Below are 23,610 nucleotides of genomic sequence, written 5' to 3' on the forward strand. Positions count from 1 at the left end.
GAATAACAGTTTCCCTCAGTCTCCCTCTTTTTATATTTTGGATGCATCACCACATTACAATATGTCTAGTAAAATCTTTCACTACATTCTCTTGTCAGAGATGAATATAGCAGAAATGGGGAAAGCATGTGATTTTCAATGTGTCATAAATATGTGGAATAAACTCTCTAGCTCAAATACAAATCCCATTGGCTGCTTTCCTATGAACATTATAGATCTTGAATTAAGTCACTTAATTTTTCACAAGATATCAAATTTAAATATCAAATGAATATAGCTGTTTTCAAAATGCTGATTATTCCTAAGTGAAAAACAGGAAACTGCAGAAGGATACAGAGCTAACAAAACTTAGATAAATACACTAAACACAGGAGCAGAATAAGCAAGGAATTTAAACTCATACAACAAATTACTATTTTTTGTCATTCCAGCAGAATGCACTTTATTTATCTAGACAGACAGCAACATGAGCACTTGCTAAACCAAAACATTTCCAGTTGAAGTTAACCTTTGCCTCTCAGACATGACGCCATGAAAAGAGTCTTTCCACCAGGTGCTGCACAGCAATCAATGATGGCATCTCCTGGTTGTGGGCCTACCACAGACACCACCAGACCTGCATTAAGTAGTTGATCATTAACAGAAGGAATCTGACTATATCCCCGAACAGGTCCTGAAGCTTCATGGAAAGTTTTGAAATATCAAAATTCATACGAGACAATCATGTACATGCAAATTTGCCACTCCACCATTCAGGCATCAATCACCATACAAAAAATGAGAAGAAAAATCATAAATCGGTATTTTGTGTTCATCTCAATCTCCAACAGAGTCAATCAAAATCAAAGCCAGCCTTCGCAAGAAATATGGCCCTACAAAAACTGTAAAGTGTGATAAAATAGATGGTATGGTTGTAAATACAACATACTTAATCCCATTAGTTGTGGTAAACTTTAAATTCCTGACCATACATTGCTATAGAGGCCACATCATCTGGATGCGGTTTAGCCTACAGTTCCTGTGAGCCTGTGAATCAAATATGACCGTCTGATAGACCATTCAGAGGTCCATGTGAATCCCATCTGCCTCAACTCCCATGCAGATGCAAGTTGAGGCACTGACATTATTCATGTAGGACTGTTGGATATGATCCTAGACCCCTTCCAGCCACCATGTTGAGTTCACAGGTTTGCAGGAACCTGCAGGCTAAGCTGCAGCCACATCATGGACCAATGCAAGCTATTTCAGGTTTAAGACAATTTATTTAAATATTCTGGAACCAGACTGCAAATCTGATGTGTCTAATATAAAGAGTTCAGCAAAAATTTTGAGAATTTGCAGGAGACTTATATAAATAGAAGAAGAGATCTATAATTTAAATTCTCTCTCAGAAAACTATACTAGTACAAAATTATATAGTAATAAATAAGTTAACTCTAGATGAATCTCAGCAGCAGCTTTAATTGGCAACTTGAGGCATCACACATAAAGTCCTGAATTAGAATTCAGCATCTCTTAGTTTCCAGGTTAAAAACTTCAACAGTCTATTCACTCTTCAAAACCTGGGTGTGCACCAAAAGATCAAGAAACTAGATAAGTTTTTTCTCAAAATAAAGTTTCTTCAGAACACTCCTCAGAGGGATGATAAAATGCAGTGATGAAGGACTCATTTCCAATCTAAAAATAAGGGTAATAAAAAAATAAGGCGTCTCAAAGCATGAGGCCCCTGCCAATGTGGGGTCTAGAGAGAATCAGATGTGTGCAGTCTTATCCCAATGCAAGAGGCTGTTTTCATGTTTCAAACCCGTGACACTCGTGTCATAATGTAGCGACCTTACTATTGCGCCAAGGCCCACCCTCAAACTAAATATAGGCTTTAATAAGAAATCTTATTGGTACGAAAGCTTAATTTCAAAAGGCCATATAATGCCCACAACAGATTTTACATATATTTAAGCCCGGATGTCGGGGAACATATGTCAACCAGGTCCATTCAAGTTTTAAGATCCACAGCTTACTGATTCTCAAAGACATATAGCAGACACATTGGGTTTCCAAAAAAAAGATGTCAGCTACTCAATTCTCAATGGAAAGATCATAGTTCACTGTAGATGTGGGAATCAATAATCATGCTAGATATGGTACACTTCCTCCTGCAAGCTGGTAACATGGGGATCTCAATATAAGGTACCACCTTGTTTGCCATTGAAAATAAGACAGATGACAGCCATAAAGGCATTCACAAGCCCTCACCTTGCACCAGATAAGAAGGTGCCAACCTTTTTGCCATGAAAAAGATCACAGGTGGGAATCTACAGTTTTCTAGGTGAGAGTACACTTCTTTATCTCATTGGGAAAATGTAAGTGCTGCAGGATGGAAAGATGTGGAACTCAACAGAAGGTACCAATTTGTTTTCCATGGAAAATATGCCAGATAATTACCATATAGGTAAGCACAACCACTCACCTCAGACATCCACCCACCAGCACATATGCAAAGCTATTTGGATGTTGTAGTGCACAGACATGCACAAAGTAGAATATCAGAATTGCTACAGATTCCTTTCAATTCAACAACCTCTAAAGATGCCATGCAACATGGACTTTTTAACTCCTTTAAATTGTATAGTAAAGCATACTATGGGCCATATCTCGTAAGTTTACTAAAACAAGGTGAGAATTAATGCTCTAATTACTCAGAAATTTCAGAATGCCCACCACATCACCCTTTTGGGGGCATTTGGTATGGGGTGATCGTCCTAGGATCAAGGGTGATGTGGATGGAGGTGATGAGATCACCGTATTTGGTTGCACCACGGTGATCCTACGTGGCGGTGATCTTAAATCACCTCCACTCCTCAAATCACCCCCCAACTCGGTGATGGGATACCCGTCCTTGAGGTCGGAAATCCAAGATCACCCCAGGGCAGTGATCCTGGGTTGAAAATTAAAGACAAAAATACCCCTCAAGTTAGCAGAAAAATTGATATATCAATATACCATCAATATATTATGTCAATATATATATATATTATGTTGATATTATATATTAGATTAATGATATATATTATATTATAATATATTACTAATCATATTATTATCCCATTGTTATTGAAGAATAATTTTAAATTCTAGTAGAAATATATTATTATTTTTTATATTTATACAATGAAAATATTTAATATATTACTATATTACTTCTATTTATCTTACTTTTCAAAATAATTATTAGTATTAAAAAAATCTGTTATAAGTATAAATAAAAATATTAATTCTATAATGAAAAATAACATATTTTTATAAGATTAATAATTTATAGGAGTAATAAATATATTTTTATAGAATATATTAATAATTAATATATTGATAAATATATTAATATTTTATTATAATATATTTTATATGATTAATAAATATATGATAAGGGCTACTAAAAGTAGAATATGTGACAAAATTATAGAGTTATTATAGGAATTAGTATATTGACTTACATTTTTAATTCATGAGAATTAAAAATACATTAAAAAAAATCCATCTAAGATATATCAAGGGTATTTGTGGTATTATGTGGTTAGTGATCTGGGATCCCCTTACCATACCAAACAAGTTACTCATGAATATCCAGGGATTTTTAATCACTGAACCATGGCCTACCAAACACATTGATCTTAGATCCCCGAGCATTCGGATCACCGGAGATCTTAGATCACTATGATGATCCTGTTGGGGTTACCAAACCCCCCCTTTCTGTTTATATCTTCATTAGACTATCAAAGTTGAACCAGAATTGCAAGATAACATGGTAAAGAATTGACTAAGATGGTATTAGTATTTGTCAGTAATCCAATTAAGAATTCAGATTTGTGTTGGCATGTCAACATAAAGAAGAGAAAGACACGAGATAAACCATATCGGAATTATGACTGGGAAATTGAAAAGGACTGTTAATAGTGAATATAGTTTTTGTGGCTTTTTTTTATGGGTTTGTACTATACAAATTACAAAACATTCTGCAAAATTGCAAAGAATAAAAGCTTTTATGTTGTAACCATTTTTTCACAATATATAGGATCTTATTAGGGAAAGCACTGACCAGCACTCTCATCCTGAACCGAACATATTCCGTCTTTTAGCAAGCCAGCTTGTATTACAATCTGAGCAGAAGTAAATGAAAAGAACTCAGAACCCACAATGAACTTGCAAAGCCAGATCCAAGCTGAAAAAACAATTAGAACTATATGATTATATGGGAACTATCCGTACAGTGTCCAACGGAAGTATAGAAGCATACATGCATTGTTGCCCAAGGTGACAAGCCAAGAGGGGGGGGGGGTGAATTGGTTTCTTCTTAACTTTAGTGCTTTTAAAACTTTCTTAGTTAAATGCGATGGATGCTTACTTAGGTTATTAGAGTGAGTTAAACTAATGCAAGAATAGAAAGTAAAGCAAGAGAGAATGAAAGCACAAACACAATCCAAACACAACAATATATAGTGGTTCGGTGCTCTCCTTAGCACCTACGTCCACTCCCCAAGCGTACCCTTGGGAATTCACTATAATCTCGCGGATTACAGTTGGATTGTTTTCCGGGCTCACAATCCAAAAACCTTGTTGGTTTTACGGGATCACCAACGAACCTATACAACTTTGGTTTTCCGGGTTCACCAAAAACCTTGTTGGTTTTGCGGGCTCACCAACGAACCTTTACAACTTTGGTTTTCCGGGTTTACCAAAAACCTTTGTTGGTTTTGCGGGCTCACCAACGAACCTTTACAAAGTATTCAAACAAATGAAAAGAAAAGATTTAAACTCCTAAATGAGCATATAGAACAATATGAGCAATGAAGAAGAGTTAGAAAGAAATTATCGCTTTGAAGTCGCTTGGCTCTTCTTTGTCAAGGAAGCTTCACTCTTCAATGGGGGAAGGAGCTCTTGATGCCTCTTTGAATCTGCTCAATCCCTTTCTTTGATTTTTGAATGAAGCTCTTGATGAAGAAGATTAGGGCACTTTTGTATTCTTGTGTATTCTTTGATAGACCTCTCAAAAGATATTACTCTCTGATGAATAGTGCCCCTTTAAATAGCCTCCCACCTTCTTTGGTCAAGCCCCAATGGTTAGAATTCAAAAACTAGCCGTTACTGACCTTGGGAAGGACAAAAAGTACATCTGCAGAACTATCCGTTACTGTTCAGACCGTGTTTGGGTCGGCTCAACCTGTCCTTGGGTCGACCCAACTTGGCCTTGGGTCGACTCAAACATTCCTTGGGTCGACCCTCTCAGAGAACACAGAAACATGAATTTCAAACTTCCTTCACTTGGGTCGACCCAACCATTCTTTGGGTCGACTCAAAGTTCACTTGGGTCGACTCAACTTCTTCTTGGGTCGACCCTCTCAGTAATTCCAGAGAGCCATTTTCTGTCTGTCTTTCTGTCTTCCATTTGGGTCGACCCTCTCAGGGTTTGGGTCGACTCAAAGTTCACTTGGGTCGACTCAACTTCTTCTTGGGTCGACCCTCTCAGTAATTCCAGAGAACCATTTTCTGTCTGTCTTTCTGTCTTGCCTTTGGGTCGACCCTCTCAGGGTTTGGGTCGACTCAAGCTTGGGTCGACTCAACCACTGTGTGGGTCGACCCTCTCAGTAAATCCAGAGAGCATTTTTCCTTTGCATTTTGAGGTTCTTTGGAGGTTGGGTCAACTCATGCCTACCTTGGGTCGACCCAACTCACTGTTCATTTGTGCTGTTTTTGCAGGAGTGTGCCAGATGATTCCTTTAAGTCCCGGGGTCGACCCAATCAACCTATGGGTCGACTCAATTCACACTTTGCTGCATTCTCAAGATTAGATCCATCCAAATGAACAAGACCATATATATATTTTCAATTAAGCATATGTACTGAGAGTAATGAACTTATAAATGAAGTATCAATTTAACTTATAGCATGCTTTGGATAATTGTTTGTTAATCATCAAAATAACACTATCATCCTCAATCTCCCCCTTTTTGATGATTACAAAATAAAGAGTATAAGCCTATTGATACTTGTCTTTAAAATCAGTTTATAAGAGGGATTAAATTTCTGAATTTCAGCTTTTCATATATACTTGTGAAATCTCCCCCTTTATCATCCAAAAGTTGCCAATTTGACTTTTTGAATGGCTCCCCCTTTCATTTATAATTCATTAGCAATGAAACTTCAAAAATTTATGAGTTTCAGCTTATGTATCGGGGTGCGAGAGGAGCGTGCCAAATTCTGAATTTATATGTGCCAAATTCTGAAACTTGATAGAAATTTTTGATTTTGTGATTTTCATTGTTGCAAATTGCTCCCCCTTAGATATATAAGCTTTCTTATATGATTTTCAATTTATTTGGCCATTTATTTCTCTTTTCTTTTCATAACTTCTTTACTCACTCTTTCTCACAAAAGTAATACTCTTTCTTCTCAAATGAAATACTCTTTCTTTTCTTAGAGTGAATACTTTATCTTTTCGTCTCCCCCTTTATATACTCTTTCCTCTTCTCCCTTTATATACCCTTTCCTTCATAACTTCTTTTATATACTCTTTCCTCTTCTCTTCTCCCCCTTTTTGTCATCATCAAAAACATAGATATGGGAAAAGATGCAATAACGAACAAACTTCAAACTTCATTGATCAAAATAGGAACATTTTCATATATTAATGCTCAAAACGATGAAAAGTACAATGTTCCACAATCAAGATTTAAAGGTATAAGGGAAAGATAAGATACATAAGGGAAAAAGCAAGATACATATAAGAAAAGGCAAGATACATACGAGAACTAGATTTCTAGCCTAGGCTCTAAACATAAATGCTAAAATCAGCCTAGGGAGAATCTAATGGCTGGGATCTAGTCCTCATCCGCCTAGCATAAGTGGCGAGGGGAGGTCGAGCCTGGTGAGACTGGGTCTGGCGTGGAGCACGTCGAGCTGGATGACTCTGTGCCGATATCTCTGACTCAGCAGCCTGTGGCACAGAAGGTCCATGTGTCTCTCTCTCTCCTGAGTGCTCCAATCTGCTGCCTCAGATCACTGATATCAGCAGACATGACATCCAAGCGGGCGTCCAATCGGCTCGTGAGCCCGTCAGTAATAGTCCTCGCCTGAGCTGACATGAGCTCTGTCATCCTGCTCCAGAAGTCATCCGTATCTGTCGGAGGAGCAGATGACGATGGTCCAGCCTCTGAGGGTGCAGTAGGATGATCCATAGGCTCCTCATCCTCACCCTCTGGTGCCTCTCCCTCTGGTGCTTCACCCTGAATGCCTGCACCAGTATGTATCCACTGCCCGTTCACTTTCTCATAACCCATGCGTATGAGTGACCGTGCAGTGTACGTGTCTGTGGGTTGCAGATTCTTGAATGCTTCCTCCTCGAGAGGTAACCCATGCTGACGGAAGATCAATGTAAGTATCATGCCATAAGGCAATGATACCCTGTTGCTGCTTATTACCTTTCTCATTTGCCTCAATATCATGGCCGGAAGATTTAGGGGAATCCCCCTAATCATGCACTCCATAACTGCAAGATCTCGTTCTGAGATGAGATCGAATCTCCCGGTCTTCAGAAATAAAATTCTATTTATCATATTAAGCAACAACCTCATCTCGGCGGAAAGAGAACTAGCTATTACCTTCTGAGAGAAATCGAAGTTCTCATTTTCCATGATCAGCTGAAGAGCTCTCATTTTGTTATCTGATCTTTCCGGAATAGCTCCCGTGCAAGGTAGGTGTAGAAGCTCACTCAAGCTCTCCTCGGATACACGGATCCGAACCCCTCTAACATCTGAAACAAGCCCTCCCATACCAGTCTTGAGGAAGGCGTAGAACTCTTGGACTAACCCGGGGTATATCACCACATCAAGGGAGCAAAGATACTCCCATCCTTGTCTTTGGATCCATTCCCAAATTCGAAATCCTTCTTGGTTGAAAAACTCCGAATGGATCCTTCTTCCGGTAGTAACCGGCCTCCCCGCAAATCTTGCAAGGAGCACTGAGGGGGAAGGAGGAGGGACCTCCGCACGTGCCTCACGTGGTGGAGACACGGGAGAAGGCTCGGTAGGGCGCCTTTCCTCTTGTTGGACTCGGCTCACTCTTCCGGATCTTTTGGCTACGGCTCGTTTGGGACCCATTTCTCCAAGATCTTAAAGAAATCTACTGTTTGGAGGAGTCTAGTGGAGATTGGAGAGTAGGGACAAGGATTTTCGGAAGAAGACAAAGGGCGAACAGTGCCCTAGATGAGCTCTCGGGCCCCCTTTTAACAGTGGGGTCCCGACGTTGGGTCGACTCAAGAATTTTCTTGGGTCGACTCAACGTTGGGTCGACCCTTGTTCTGGGTTGGGTCGACCCAAGTGCAGAACTTGGTTTTCTCTCCCTTTTTGCTTCTAAAAAGTTTTCCTCGCTTTTAATCCTTATAAGCTCCTTATGGGACATTGATACATGAGTAAGAAATTTATAGACAATAAATTTGACTCATGTTTCATGGGATTTTTGAAGTTAGAAGAATGTATCATGAGACTACTAACTTCCTTTCATATTCATTCAATAAAAGGATCACATATACCTAATTCCCTTCTGAGCATACAGAATCTATCTTCACTCAGTGATTTTGTGAATATATCGGCCAATTGTTTTTCCGTGCATATATGCTCAATGCATACATTTCCATTTTGCACATGATCCCTAATGAAATGGTACCTTATTTCTATGTGTTTGGCCTTAGAGTGCTGAACTGGATTTTTAGTGAGATTGATAGCACTCGTATTGTCACACTTAATAGGAATATTTTCTAGTTTAACACCATAGTCCTCTAGTTGTTGCTTGAGCCATAATACTTGAGCACAACAACTACCAGCAGCTATGTATTCAGCTTCGGCTGTGGATAGTGCTACTGAATTCTGCTTTTTACTAAACCATGATACTAAATTGTTTCCTAAGAATTGGCATGTGCCACTTGTGCTCTTTCTATCTAATTTGCATCCGGCAAAATCTGCATCTGAGTATGCAAGCAAATCTAGACATGAGTCTCTCGAGTACCATAATCCAATGGTGGTGGTTCCTCTTAAATATCTAAGGATCCTCTTAACTGCACTTAAATGTGACTCCTTAGGATCCGATTGATATCTAGCACATATCCCTACACTAAATACAATGTCGGGTCTACTAGCCGTAAGATAGAGCAAGGATCCAATTAGTCCTCTATAGAGCTTAATATCTACACTTTTCCCTTTTTCATCCTTGTCTAGCTTATTAGTGGGATTCATTGGAGTGCCAATTCCCTTATGATTTTCATTACCAAACTTCTTCAGTATTTCCCTTGTATACTTAGTTTGATGAATGAAAATACCTTCTTTGGTTTGTTTGATTTGTAATCCTAAAAAGAAGCTTAATTCTTCCATCAAACTCATCTCAAATTCTCCATGCATTAAATCAGCAAATTCTTTGCATAGAGTATCGTTAGTGGCACCAAAGATTATGTCATCTACATATATTTGTACCACTAGTAGATTTTTGTCCTTTCTTTTGAGAAATAGAGTTTTATCTACATTTCCTCTACAAAAGTCATTATCAATGAGAAACTTACTTAGTCTATCATACCAAGCCCTAGGTGCTTGCTTTAATCCATATAATGCCTTATGCAATTTAAACACATGATTTGGTAATTCATGATTTTCAAATCCTGGAGGTTGTTCTACATATACTTCCTCTTCAATAATACCATTTAAAAATGCACTCTTCACATCCATTTGATATAATTTAAAGTCCATAAAGCATGCAAATGCTAGAAGTAATCTTATAGCTTCTAATCTAGCTACAGGAGCAAATGTCTCATCATAATCTATTCCTTCTTCCTGATTGTATCCTTTAGCTACAAGTCTAGCCTTATTTCTTATAACTACTCCATTTTCATCTAATTTATTTCTAAATACCCATTTTGTTCCAATTACTGAATTATGCTTTGGTCTTTCAGTTAATGTCCATACATTACTTCTTTTAAATTGATTTAATTCCTCTTGCATGGCATTTATCCAGTTAGTATCTTTTTCAGCTTCTTCATAAGTTTTAGGTTCTAATTGTGAAACAAAAGCAAGATAATCATTTAAATTCCTAAGAGAAGATCGAGTTCTTACCCCTTGAGATGGATCACCAATAATTAAGTCTTTGGGATGTCCATGTGCATACCTCCATTCTTTTGGCACGTCTTGGGGTTGTGGTGGCACGCAATCTTCTCCCTTATCTTGATTTGGCACGTCATCTATATTCAACTTTTCAAAGTCTATAATTCCTGTATCATCATCAACAATACTTTCTTTCCTAGCAGACTCACTATCAGACTCATCAAATATAATATTGACCGACTCTTCCACTACTAAGGTTCTTTTGTTGAATACTCTGTATGCCTTGCTAGATGTGGAGTATCCTAAGAAGATACCTTCATCTGACTTGGCATCAAATTTACTTAAGTCCTCCTTGCCATTATTTAAGATAAAACATCTACATCCAAATACTTTAAAATATTTTACAGTTGGTTTCCTATTGTTCCAAAGTTCATAAGGAGTTTTCTTAGTTATAGGTCGTATTAAGACTCGATTTAGAATATGGCAAGAAGTGTTTATAGCTTCAGCCCAAAAGTACTTTGGAAGATTTGACTCGCACAACATTGTGCGTGCCATTTCTGCCAATGTCCTATTTTTCCTTTCAACAACCCCATTTTGTTGAGGCGTTCTAGGTGCTGAAAATTGATGTGATATTCCATTTTTAGTGCAGAATTCCTCGAAGTGTTGATTTTCAAATTCCGTGCCATGATCACTTCGAATTGCTACCAATGTGAGTTTCTTTTCATTTATGATTTTATTGTATAGTTTCAAAAATTCTGAAAATGCTTCATTCTTATGTGCCAAAAATAAAACCCATGTGTACCTTGAAAAATCATCTACAATAACTAGTCCATACTTCTTCCCTCCTAGACTTGTAGTTCTAGTAGGTCCAAATAAATCCATATGTATGAGTTCAAATGGTCTAGTTGTTGAGACTACATTTTTCGATTTGAAGGATGACTTAGTTTGTTTTCCCAATGAACAAGGTCCACATATTTTGTCTTTTTCAAAAGTCAATTTTGGCACATCTTTTATTAACTCCTTCTTAACTAGTTTTGATATTAATTCCATACTAGCATGTCCTAGTCTTCGATGCCAAAGCCAACTAGTTTCATTTTTCTTTTCTTCATTAGTAATTAAGCATAAACCATTTTTCTTGCCTAATTCTTGAAGATCTACTAAATAAATATTCCTTTGCCTTTGTCCTACAAGTACAATACTATTATCTTTAGGATTTGTGATTATACATACAGATGCTTCAAATGTAACTTTAAATCCTTTATCACAAAACTGACTTATGCTAAGAAGATTATGTTTCAAACCTTTAACTAATAAGACATTTTCTATAAAAACAGATGGAGCAATGAAAATTTTACCCTTTCCAATGATATACCCTTTACCATTGTCTCCATAGGTTACTACTCCACCATTCTTTGGTTCCAAGGTGACAAATTGATCTTCGTCACCAGTCATGTGTCTTGAACAGCCGCTATCTAGATACCAACGTTTTTCAACTTTGTCAGCTGCAAGACACACCTGCAATCAAAATCAAGAAGAAACTTTAGGTACCCAAACTAAGTTGGGTCCTTTAGGGTTAGTACTCCATGTTCCTTTTGGAACCCAAACTTTTTTGAATTTTATCTTTTGATTATTACTTGATTTGTTTTGACTAGACTTTCTAAAGTTACATTCATATGCTCTATGTCCTAACTTATTGCAATAATAACAAGTAATATTTTCATTTTTAGCTTTTACAAAAATATTCTTTAATAATTTTTGTTTCCTATTTGTTTTATATCCTAAACCGGCCTTATCATATACAGCTTTTTGGCTATCAAGAATCAAATTTAATTTGGTAGAACTAAGAGTAAATTTATCTACCAAAGTTTTATATTTTTCAGCATCTTCTTTTAACTTAATATTTTCAGCAATTAAGTTCTTGGTTTCATTTTCAAGTTTCCTACTTAATGTTTCGTAGTTATGAGACAGTTTTATCTTATCTTTAATGAGAGATTGATTTTCTTCTTTTAGAGCTTTGTTTTTATTAATTACTTTCTTATGTTCTTCCATGAGTTCTAAAAATGCATCATGTAATTCATCAACAGTAAAATCACAGTCAAGTTCAGAATCTACCTCATCGTCATTGGCCATATGACATATTTGGGCCGTGTCTTGATGATCTTCGTCCTCCGAACTTGATTCCTCACTCTCACTCCAATCGGCCATAAAATTCTTCTTTTTCAATTTTCTTGCCATCCACTTCAAATCTGGGTAATCTATTTTATAATGCCCGGGTTTGTTACACTCATAGCAAATGGGAGTTTCTTTCTCCTTTTCTTTGTCCTTACCCTTTTCTTTGCTTGAGTTACCTTTAATGAAGGGCTTCTTTTTATGGAATCTATTCTTACCTCTCATGAATTTTCTGAATTTTCTCCCAAGCACTGCCATCCCTTCTTCATCAATATCTTCATCATCATTTGAATCTTCCGATTCAGTTTGTTGTCTAGGGGTGGTAGTCTTTAGGGCAATAGGCTTTCTCCTCTTGACCTCATCTTCTGAATTTTGCCTCATTGTCAACTCATAGGTCATGAGTGATCCTAGAAGCTCCTCTAACTGCAGTGTGTTGAGGTCCTTTGCTTCTTGAATAGCGGTTACCTTGGCCTCCCAATTCCTTGGTAGAGACCTGAGAATTTTACGCACCAAATCAGAGTTAGAATAAGACTTTCCTAAACTCTTAAGCTCATTTATAATATCAGTAAAACGAGTAAACATATCAGTTATGGACTCAGTAGATTCCATTTTAAACAGTTCATACTTGTGTACTAATATGTTTATCTTAGACTCCTTAACTTGATTGGTCCCTTCATGTGTGACCTCAAGTCTATCCCAAATTTCTTTGGCGGTGGTGCAAGTGGATATTCTATTAAATTCATTTACATCTAAAGAGCAGTAAAGTATATTTACAGCTTTTGCATTTAACTGTGCTAATCTTCTATCATTTTCATTCCAATCCATTTCTGGTTTGGGTATGATAGTGCCCTCTATGTTAAGTGTGGGTGTGTGAGGTCCTCTAGTGATGATTTGCCATAGTTCATAATCTGAAGCTTGAATGAATATCCTCATTCTGGCTTTCCAATATGTGTAGTTTGTGCCATTAAATAGAGGAGGTCTATTTGTGGATTGTCCCTCACTCATTGCACATCCCACTTGGGTTGTCATGATCTTTAACTCTTGATTGTTAGATCAATGAGTACTATTAGAGCACCTTGCTCTGATACCACTTGTTGCCCAAGGTGACAAGCCAAGAGGGGGGGGGTGAATTGGTTTCTTCTTAACTTTAGTGCTTTTAAAACTTTCTTAGTTAAATGCGATGGATGCTTACTTAGGTTATTAGAGTGAGTTAAACTAATGCAAGAATAGAAAGTAAAGCAAGAGAGAATGAAAGCACAAACACAATCCAAACACAACAATATATAGTGGTTCGGTGCTCTCCTTAGCACCTACGTCCACTCCCCAAGCGTACCCTTGGGAATTCACTATAATCTCGCGGATTACAGTTGGATTGTTTTCCGGGCTCACAATCCAAAAACCTTGTTGGTTTTACGGGATCACCAACGAACATATACAACTTTGGTTTTCCGGGTTCACCAAAAACCTTGTTGGTTTTGCGGGCTCACCAACGAACCTTTACAACTTTGGTTTTCCGGGTTTACCAAAAACCTTTGTTGGTTTTGCGGGCTCACCAACGAACCTTTACAAAGTATTCAAACAAATGAAAAGAAAAGATTTAAACTCCTAAATGAGCATATAGAACAATATGAGCAATGAAGAAGAGTTAGAAAGAAATTATCGCTTTGAAGTCGCTTGGCTCTTCTTTGTCAAGGAAGCTTCACTCTTCAATGGGGGAAGGAGCTCTTGATGCCTCTTTGAATCTGCTCAATCCCTTTCTTTGATTTTTGAATGAAGCTCTTGATGAAGAAGATTAGGGCACTTTTGTATTCTTGTGTATTCTTTGATAGACCTCTCAAAAGATATTACTCTCTGATGAATAGTGCCCCTTTAAATAGCCTCCCACCTTCTTTGGTCAAGCCCCAATGGTTAGAATTCAAAAACTAGCCGTTACTGACCTTGGAAAGGACAAAAAGTACATCTGCAGAACTATCCGTTACTGTTCAGCCCGTGTTTGGGTCGGCTCAACCTGTCCTTGGGTCGACCCAACTTGGCCTTGGGTCGACTCAAACATTCCTTGGGTCGACCCTCTCAGAGAACACAGAAACATGAATTTCAAACTTCCTTCACTTGGGTCGACCCAACCATTCTTTGGGTCGACTCAAAGTTCACTTGGGTCGACTCAACTTCTTCTTGGGTCGACCCTCTCAGTAATTCCAGAGAGCCATTTTCTGTCTGTCTTTCTGTCTTCCATTTGGGTCGACCCTCTCAGGGTTTGGGTCGACTCAAAGTTCACTTGGGTCGACTCAACTTCTTCTTGGGTCGACCCTCTCAGTAATTCCAGAGAACCATTTTCTGTCTGTCTTTCTGTCTTGCCTTTGGGTCGACCCTCTCAGGGTTTGGGTCGACTCAACCACTGTGTGGGTCGACCCTCTCAGTAAATCCAGAGAGCATTTTTCCTTTGCATTTTGAGGTTCTTTGGAGGTTGGGTCGACTCATGCCTACCTTGGGTCGACCCAACTCACTGTTCATTTGTGCTGTTTTTGCAGGAGTGTGCCAGATGATTCCTTTAAGTCCCGGGGTCGACCCAATCAACCTATGGGTCGACTCAATTCACACTTTGCTGCATTCTCAAGATTAGATCCATCCAAATGAACAAGACCATATATATATTTTCAATTAAACATATGTACTGAGAGTAATGAACTTATAAATGAAGTATCAATTTAACTTATAGCATGCTTTGGATAATTGTTTGTTAATCATCAAAATAACACTATCATCCTCATGCATGTTTGAGAGCATGCACTGGGTATGTGTGCATCATGTGGGAACATGTGTGCATGTTTGCTGTGTCTGCAAGGTATTATATCTCAAAAGCCTTCAAAAGTTGCATTTCAGTTTGACAATTCAACTTGGAATTTCAAGGGAAATTTAGATTAAATAAATGTATTGCTAGTTTATCCATAGTGCCTGTATAAGTTACTACCAAGTGTATATCAAATTTCATGACTATAACTAGTGCAAGCTAGTTATCCACTAAAACAGGCAATTGATTAGAATGCATTAGAATTCCTAAATTTTTCATGGAACCAAAGTTCTACATGCAACTGAAAATCACAAAATCCAAGTTTGTTCTAGAAAAAATGCTTCTAGAAGGCCTGACCTATCACACACAAGTAAGACTCACTTCTCTGCCCTCAAAAAAATAAAGATATGACCCAGAATAAAGCCAAGTGGACTTGTACACAACTTTTAGCTGAAACTGATCTAAAACTCAAGTTTAATGAAACTGAACAAAACCTTAAAAATGGAGTCCATTCCAAAAAGGTTCCAGCTGAAACTTTCAAAATGACTTGATTTCCAACCTAACAATCAGATAGTACTTCTCGCTTATGATGTTATAACAATATAACTAAGTCTTGGTGATGTACACTTATCAAGGCACGAAAACATGGCTTCAGGATTTGCAGGTGCATACACATTAACTGCATGGCATTTAGTGTTCTAATCATACTTGGTACACAATATAGCAATAAAGTCTCCTACTATGCAGCTTATTGTGCATTGACATAGATTGCTGCAAAAATAGGTTCTACCATTAAACTTCATTTGTGGTTTCTTGAGAACACAAAATACTCTGCAAATGGAGAAGAAGAAACGCATTGTGAAGACCTTTTGCCAAGTATACCTGCATGCCAGTATGGATGCGAACAAAGTCATCCATGCATGAAGACAGCTCATATGGAACCTGATATTACCAAAGAACCAAATATTAATCACCATAAAAAGGCAAGATGCTGTGCAAAACCTACCTGATTCAGAAATTTTACAGGCAGAACAAATTTCCTACATCAATAAGTATGTATTGAAATAGGAAAGCTTTGTTAAACCCCAACAAGCTCAAATTTATAGATAGATTACTTTTATGATATTTATAAGACCATATCTTTAACCATCAAGCCTTGTCCCGATTATTTGGGACTGGCTTAAAACCCCTAACAAGCAACAAATTAGCCCTCAAATAAAGCTTTGAATAAGCTGATGCAAAATGCCATGAATACATATGGAACACCTGGTTCCAAAATGGTTACAGCTTGGCATGGCAATTTTGCCTTTAATCTTTGCAAAAGACAGTGTTAGCTCCTTCCATCTTATATATTTATTGGTACAAGGAGGTGATGGTTCTCATTTGGCGTTATTAAGCAAGTTCACCAATGGTAATTGGCTGCAAAAGAAGCTTCATAACAGTGGAATGCAAAAGACCACACCACAAGCCTTTTTAATAATCCTAAGGTCCTGCTAATTCATGAATAAACCTTGGTACATTGAACAAAGTCCACTTATCCAACTTTATTCAGCCATCCTCCCCAGGCCCCTCAGTGGTGGGAGCACCATGCGCTGGGATGCCTTTTTTTTTATTAAAGCTATGCAGGAAGGAAACAAGGCCAAAAAGTACTACCACATATATGGAAGATTCCCAATAAATGAAACCAGAAACTAGGAAACTTGCTTCATTGAACAATTGACACAACCTAGGATGCTGCAAAAATGCAGGATCTCATAATTAAATTATTTAACTAAATCTGTCATCAGCATCTCCAGAATCTTGCAAACTGAACCCTCTTTATTTTCAATAATGACTTCAAGATAACATTTAACATGCATCAATGTTTATGATTCAAGTATCTTGAATTTGCCTCTAGCACTTTCAGGGCAGGCACTATACACTGAACACAATAACAAAAAGATGAAAATCATCAAACCTAATATAAATGTATCTATGTTACATGGGTTCGAGTAATGTAGCTAAATGTATCTAGGGGTTAGATCCATCCTACCCCCAAATGTTAGTATATGAGAACTTTGCTAAAAAAGGATCCAAAGTTGGGTGCTCGTACATGGACACAATATCCTGACCATGTTTTTGGTGCATGGTGCATATATTATACACAGTTATTCCTTGTAATTTACATTTTACAAAGTAACGTATATCACACAAATTTATCCTCCTTGTTTATACAAATGATAATTGACTGAAAGTCAAATTGTAATCAGGACCAGTGACAGGATTATGTTGTTGTATCAATAAGCCACTTCCACATTGTGTCACCAAAGAGAAGCTTGTTCACAACTTCTTTTAAAGCCACCTATTCTCTGTCTATCAAGTCATACAAATCAAGATGCTACTCTAGCCATTTAATTTTAGTTAAAAAAGAACATACAATAATGAAGATTGCATTTCTATATGCATTTCATTTTGTATCCCACCGAAGCTGTATCATGGCCATCATGCCTTTCTTACAAAATATTTTTGTGAGCTTATATGGCTTTGCATATTTCCCTAGGAAGCGTCCCTAGTGATTTGTCATGTTGTGCATAAGTATTTCCTCCTTCAAAGTTTTTCCCCTAATAGTCTGTGGTTCATCATCGCCATTGGGCTTCATAGAAGGTTCAATTGATGAGAAATTGAGATTGTAATGCTTCAAATCTCCAAAGAAGTGACCAATCTACAGCACTGAATTCTTGAATATGTTCGGTAGGTCTTTCAACATGCTGTGCTTCCAGAAGCCTACAACAAAACTCCTATAATTTCCAGGTCATAAAGATGACTCAAATCATCATTGTGATGCAAAAGGAGTCCAAAACTGATCCTAGAAAATATTTGATTATCCAATGTAGGGTCGCAGGAATTTTGAGGCATAAATTGCTGAATTGTGGGTTGATCAAAGGTTTCTGGAAGTTATTTAAGGTAGAAAATGAACCTATATGTTTACTTTTTTATTCTAGTTAGCAAAGTTCAGTGACTAATATTTTACTAGTATGCTTGCAAGTTTGCCACATGAAATTTCACATCAACTAGCTTCTAGATGCAAGTCACATCTCTGTCCTAATCCACTATGACATGCATTGCCCCTCATAGGCACTAGAATGAATAAAATAATAAAAACAATTTGTAGAGAGGAAAGGTAAAATCCATCTATAAGAACTAAAATGAACTCTAGATCCAGGTTATAAATCTAGTAATAAAGAGTAAAACAAGCTATAAATCCAGCATAAGAATTTATGCAACTAACAAAGTTCTCTTTGCCTGGTTAAGAGTTGCCTCCCAAACGTAATTAAGCACTTTCATATCTAATCACAGATTATATTACAAAGAAATGTGCAAAGAAAATGAAGATAAATAAAGCACCATCAAATCTTCCAGTCGGTTAACAAGATCAACTCTCTTAAAGCCTTTTGCAGTGTTCACCCTAGAGCAAGAAGGAACCAACAGATTAGTCGCTCAGATAAGTAATAAATGAAAAATTGTTAACCTGAAGGAATAACATGCTATTCAAAACCTTAGGCTGAAACAGGGATCACTGTTGTTCCAGTTCATTAGCCTCACAGCTTCTTCTTGCCCCAGAAATTTTGTCCATCTTCTAACCATCCACTGAACAGCAGAAAAATGCCATGAATTCTGAGGGTTGCTTGAATCCTTCTGAATATACTATTACTAAGTGCAACCATGTAGCATATGTAACAACAAATAATATAATTGTAGACTCACAACTGGATGGGAATGAATAACAGCAAGAGCACGTGCTTGCGCACGGTCATCACCTTCTAGAGTTGGCAGGGGAAGCGAATCTTTTTCCTGAAACAGAAAAAAGGGGGAAAAAAGGAAGGCACAGAAGTAAAAGTATAGCACAGTGATTAGCGCAAAAGCAGTATGTAACATACAATCTCGGACCTTCAGTGAGACAAGTTTCCGTAAAACTGCATTTACTAAATTCCCTGCACCAGGCCTTAGAGCAGCTTTTGCAAGTTTTACATTCTAGAATTTCAGGAAAAGAAGCTACAGTCAGATATAATATTGCGGATTGAACAAAATCACTTAGATTATGCTCAAAACATATATGGTTCCACATTAAATACAGAAACCTGATGATGAAGAGCAGAAGAAACAGGAGATGAATATGATCTGCCTCAAATGTATTTATGTTTGTCCATAAATGGGCAGGACATGTAAATTCTACAAGATAAGGAGATTACTAGGCCCTTCACTAACATATGGGCTTACAAAATGAAAAATAGCAGGAGACGCAACTTGAACACCATCAAAATGAAATATCTAGAACTAATACCTCAGTAACCATTAGAAATAATAAAGATCAAAAGAAAAGCCACTTCTAAAATATGTTAATCAACCAAGATTTATTTATTTATTTTTTAAACTAAGGGCATCTCATAGCTCTATTGAAATTTTAACTGCACCAAAGCGACTAAAGTTACTAATCATTTACTTCTACAAACACTGACATGGAAATGTAGAGAGAAGTCTGAGTACCTCATCAACAACAGCATATGGTGGCATGCCTAGCTTCAAGATCTCGAAGAACCCAATGCGGAGAATCTAAAAAAAGAAAAACAATGATTTTAGATACATTACAAAGATAACAAAAGAAAAGAAATACTGACAGTAGAATCATATGTTATAGCAAATCATGATAAATATAAGGAGAAACATAGCAATATGATAACCCACCAAACAAAATAACAGACCAGAAATGAGAATAAACAGTGTCATTATAATAGGTCTAGACATCGACATCTTCTAAGTTTCTCAAAGATAAGATCATACTGTCAAAACTCGTTGCATATTCTGTAATAGGTAAGTATAAAGCTTTATACTTGCAGTAGAAGTGGTTCCATGTCTGTAAACATTCTCTCCTTGTTACAGAGAGACATGATAAGATGATCGAGGTAGCGTCTCCAACGAACACTTCCTCCAACAACATCTGTCACCTATAAAAGAGTGGATAATATAAGCCGGTGTCCAAGAACAAAGAACTCATGTAGAGTTAAAGTGAGACCCGACTTTCACAAAGCAGGAGCAAAAGGAGGACTTAGATGCACCTCTCAATAAGCCATAATAACAGCAATGCAGTTCTACACCATATCAAGCAGTTTTTATAGCTACAACTGCATTATGAAAAGAGATACAATTTGCAGAGGTAACTGATCTTTATTCAGTAGATCAAAATATCCCAAATCAAAGCATGCATTACTGTAGTATCTGAAATTCAGGTCAAGAATGCCCCTGAAGTATGATTAGGGTGGATGAAACCACGTTTGATTGGATAATTCAGAGAAGGGCAAAGATCCACCTTGTTTTATTGAAAGACAACAAGGATCATATGGCCCATAGCACATTGCCAGATAAGCCATAGTGGTTACAGGTATGATTTACATGATTTATAAAATAAAGCCAGAGATAAATAAATATAATGAGCATCATAAAATAACTTTCCTTGCTTTTTTTTTGAAAAAAAAAAGCTGGCAAGGCAAGAATCACCTACTTTGCAAGTTGCCAGTTATAAGATTAATTACAGCCAACCAACCAAAAAACTTGAAAGTGCCAACAAACAGCATAAATGATATATGCCAATGAAGTTGAAGATCAGCCGCCTAAGATGACAAACAACAGAAATGGAAGAACAGGTTGGTAGTTAGATGCTAGGATTTTGCAGGTGTTCTTTTATAGTTAACTTCTAGGATTCTACTTTAAGTTGAAGTTGATACAAATTAGGAGCTTGATTTGTGTCGCAGCAAAACAAACCATGAGATTTTAACTTGTATTTAAGAGATAGAGGAAGAGACTTTGCATCCTTAAACTGAGGCTTTTAATGTATGTCACCATATGGAAGGGCGCCACCTCCGTATTTTATCACTTATTGAAGTTGCTTGCTGTATGTAGTTATGCAATACATGCAGGCTCACTGTAAATTGCTTGCTTTTTCAAGAAGGAGAGGACCTTATCTCCCATTTTAAATAGTTTTGATCATAACGCATGTGCAAGTGCACATGCCTTCTACTAAATATTCTATGATAGAGGATAAAGTTTAAAAAGATTTTGGCATAGATTAGATGCTAATATGTCGTCTATTGCACATATTATGTTCTTAATCTAGATAAGTTTAACTTATGCTAGAACCGGCAAATCACTGTGAATTTCAATTTTGGAGGTTCCGGGGCTCTTGTTATGCATAGAATTATAGAAATCCTTTCCCATTTGGACTCCCTCTTCAGAGTCTAGCAAACTTAGGATACCTCCTTGTAGAAGTTTAACATAATCTAAGCTTCTAAGGATAAGATCTGATTAGGGTTACTATGGGAATTGAAAGTTGGAAGTATAGCTTCTTATATAGAGTATAAGGATGAAAAAAGAAAAGAAGATCAGATTAACTATTGTTTTCTTTAAAGATTGGAGATTCTAAACTCAAACTGATCCAGCACTCAAAAGTTAGTCACCTCCCAACAATAGAATGCTGGAGAGCACATATTTTTTTTAGAGATTGGAGAGTCTCAAACTATTCCAAGTCCCAAAAATTAGCCATCTCCCTCCCTATATGACAAACAGTAGTCATCCCTTCTAATGTAGATCCACCTACATGTCGTTTTGTTCTTGTGTCAATTTTATGCAACATACCAAGGGAAGCAAGGATTTTGTACCTTCTACATTAATAAGAGCTATTCAACAACACTCATTTTTATCTAACTACCTGTTGCTGGAAATTGGACCCGGGGGCTGCCGCGAACCAAGGAGGGGAGGAGCTCCGCTGCCGGGACGGTGGATGGCGGTGTGTCGACTGGTGGCGTCCTCCTGGAGAGTCCTGCAAAAAAGCCGGTGGCCGGGCTTTCCGGCGCCGGCCCTCCGAAGCTTAAGTCAGAGGGGGCTAATATGTGGGGGGCATAGAGGAGGAGGAATGTTTGTTCTTTTGTGTGTATGTTTGTGTCTGTTTTCTCTCCTTCTTTCCTTCTCCCTCCCAGGTTCCCTTTTATAAGAAGATATTATGTTACCTGGGAGGTGACAGGAGGATTTGTCCTCTTTTGTGATAATTGGGCACGATTTTGTTCATTAATGGCGTAGTGGAGAATAAAGCCGGATTAGACCGGAGTCAGGGAGTTGTCGCGGTTGATCGGACCCGTTGGGGTGGTTGAACCGCCGGCCGTGGTGGGCCTAGGGTTCGTAGATGGTAAGTGCATTGATTGCTAAGTGAACCGGTGGTCAGAAAGAGCCATACGCTTTGATGGTTCAGTGATCCGGAGATCATCTTGAGCCGTGTTCATTTAATGACTGAGTGCATCGGAGGCCTGAGGGGGTCTCATGCATTAATGATAGGGTGTGCCGAATGCCTGCGGAGATCTTGTGCCTTGATGACTTGGGGATGGTGGCAGATTGAAGTGGAGTCATGTATTTAGTTGTCAGATCCTTTAGAGGGTTAGGCGGAGATTGGATATTTGGCTAAGGCACGGGTCCGGCACAGGTGCCGAGCCGAGCTGGTTGCTTAGCGGAGTGTCCCGTGGCGGGGTTGCCTCTCTGCTCGGCGCTTTTTAGTCGAGCGCCTCTCTGGTCGGCGCTTTCTGGTCTCGGTCTGCTGTGCTCGGCCTTCTGGTCTCGGCCTTCTGTGCTCGGCTCTCTGGTCTTGGCCTTCTGTGCTCGCTTCTCTGGTCTCGGCCTCCTGATCTCGGCCTTCTGTGCTCGTTTCTCTGGTCTCGGCCTCCTGGTCTCGGCCTTCTGTGCTCGGCTCGCTGGTCTCGGCCTCCTGGTCTCGGCCTTCTGTGCTCGGCCTGCTGTGCTCGGCTCGCTGGTCTCGGCCTTCTGGGCTCGAGAGCGGAAGAGCCCGATCACTTGGATGAGCTCGAGAGCGGAAGAGCCCGATCACTTGATGAGTTGCATTTGTGGGGTGGTCCATTTTTCCACCAACACTACCCCCCGACTTCCGAGTTCGAGCTGCCTTTTGGCTCGGACGAAGGAAGTAGTCCAGTCGTCGATCGTCCTGTAATATAGCCAAATATGTATAGAGATGTACATGCCAAGTAGGGTGTATCTTTCATGCAGTTGGAGTTAAAGTGCTCCAGGTTGACTCAGCGGCCTTCTTTGGCCTTGTCTGTTGGCGATCAAGCCGAAATCGAGCCGAGCTCGATAGTCGATCGAGATCGAGCCGAGCTCGATTAGTCGATGGAGATCGAGCCGAGCTCGATTAGTCGATGGAGATCGAGCCGAGCTCGATTAGTCGATGGAGATCGAGCCGAGCTCGATAGTCATGTAGCATGACGTTAATCCTTTAACTGGGGGATCCGAGCTTGGTCAGAAATCCGATCTTGGAGACATACAGAAGGTGGACTTCACCTGGCAACTGAAAACGCTTTTCTGCTCGGAGTCCGTTCTTTGGGGACGCCGGCAGAGAAGAATCCAAGCAAAAATAAATGAGATAATGTAAAAACATTAATTGAACGGGTACCTGGTACCGTGAGCGTTCTTATGCCGAGGCCGTGA

General features: G+C 38.5%; 1 protein-coding gene across 3 annotated transcripts in view; it reads right to left on the minus strand.

Moving 5' to 3' along the window:
* LOC120111926 (probable ribosomal RNA small subunit methyltransferase B) overlaps positions 1 to 23,610 on the minus strand; it is a 32,056-nt gene that overhangs the window by 3,938 nt on the left and 4,508 nt on the right. Inside the window, exons 4-12 of one of the 3 annotated variants that reach the window (XM_039130295.1) lie at positions 19,962 to 20,075; positions 19,618 to 19,683; positions 19,021 to 19,104; positions 18,838 to 18,924; positions 18,629 to 18,720; positions 18,478 to 18,538; positions 15,976 to 16,035; positions 4,094 to 4,154; positions 509 to 616 (exon numbers count right to left, since the gene is read on the minus strand). In XM_039130295.1, the coding sequence (XP_038986223.1) occupies positions 509 to 616; positions 4,094 to 4,154; positions 15,976 to 16,035; positions 18,478 to 18,538; positions 18,629 to 18,720; positions 18,838 to 18,924; positions 19,021 to 19,104; positions 19,618 to 19,683; positions 19,962 to 20,075 (733 nt within the window). Of the gene's footprint in view, positions 1 to 508; positions 617 to 4,093; positions 4,155 to 15,975; positions 16,036 to 18,477; positions 18,539 to 18,628; positions 18,721 to 18,837; positions 19,105 to 19,617; positions 19,684 to 19,961; positions 20,076 to 23,610 lie in introns of all 3 variants that reach the window. The other 2 variants (XM_039130293.1, XM_039130296.1) reach the window with 2 other exon arrangements.

Source organism: Phoenix dactylifera, chromosome 1 (assembly GCF_009389715.1).
Source record: "Phoenix dactylifera cultivar Barhee BC4 chromosome 1, palm_55x_up_171113_PBpolish2nd_filt_p, whole genome shotgun sequence".
NCBI classification, from domain to species: domain Eukaryota; kingdom Viridiplantae; phylum Streptophyta; class Magnoliopsida; order Arecales; family Arecaceae; genus Phoenix; species Phoenix dactylifera.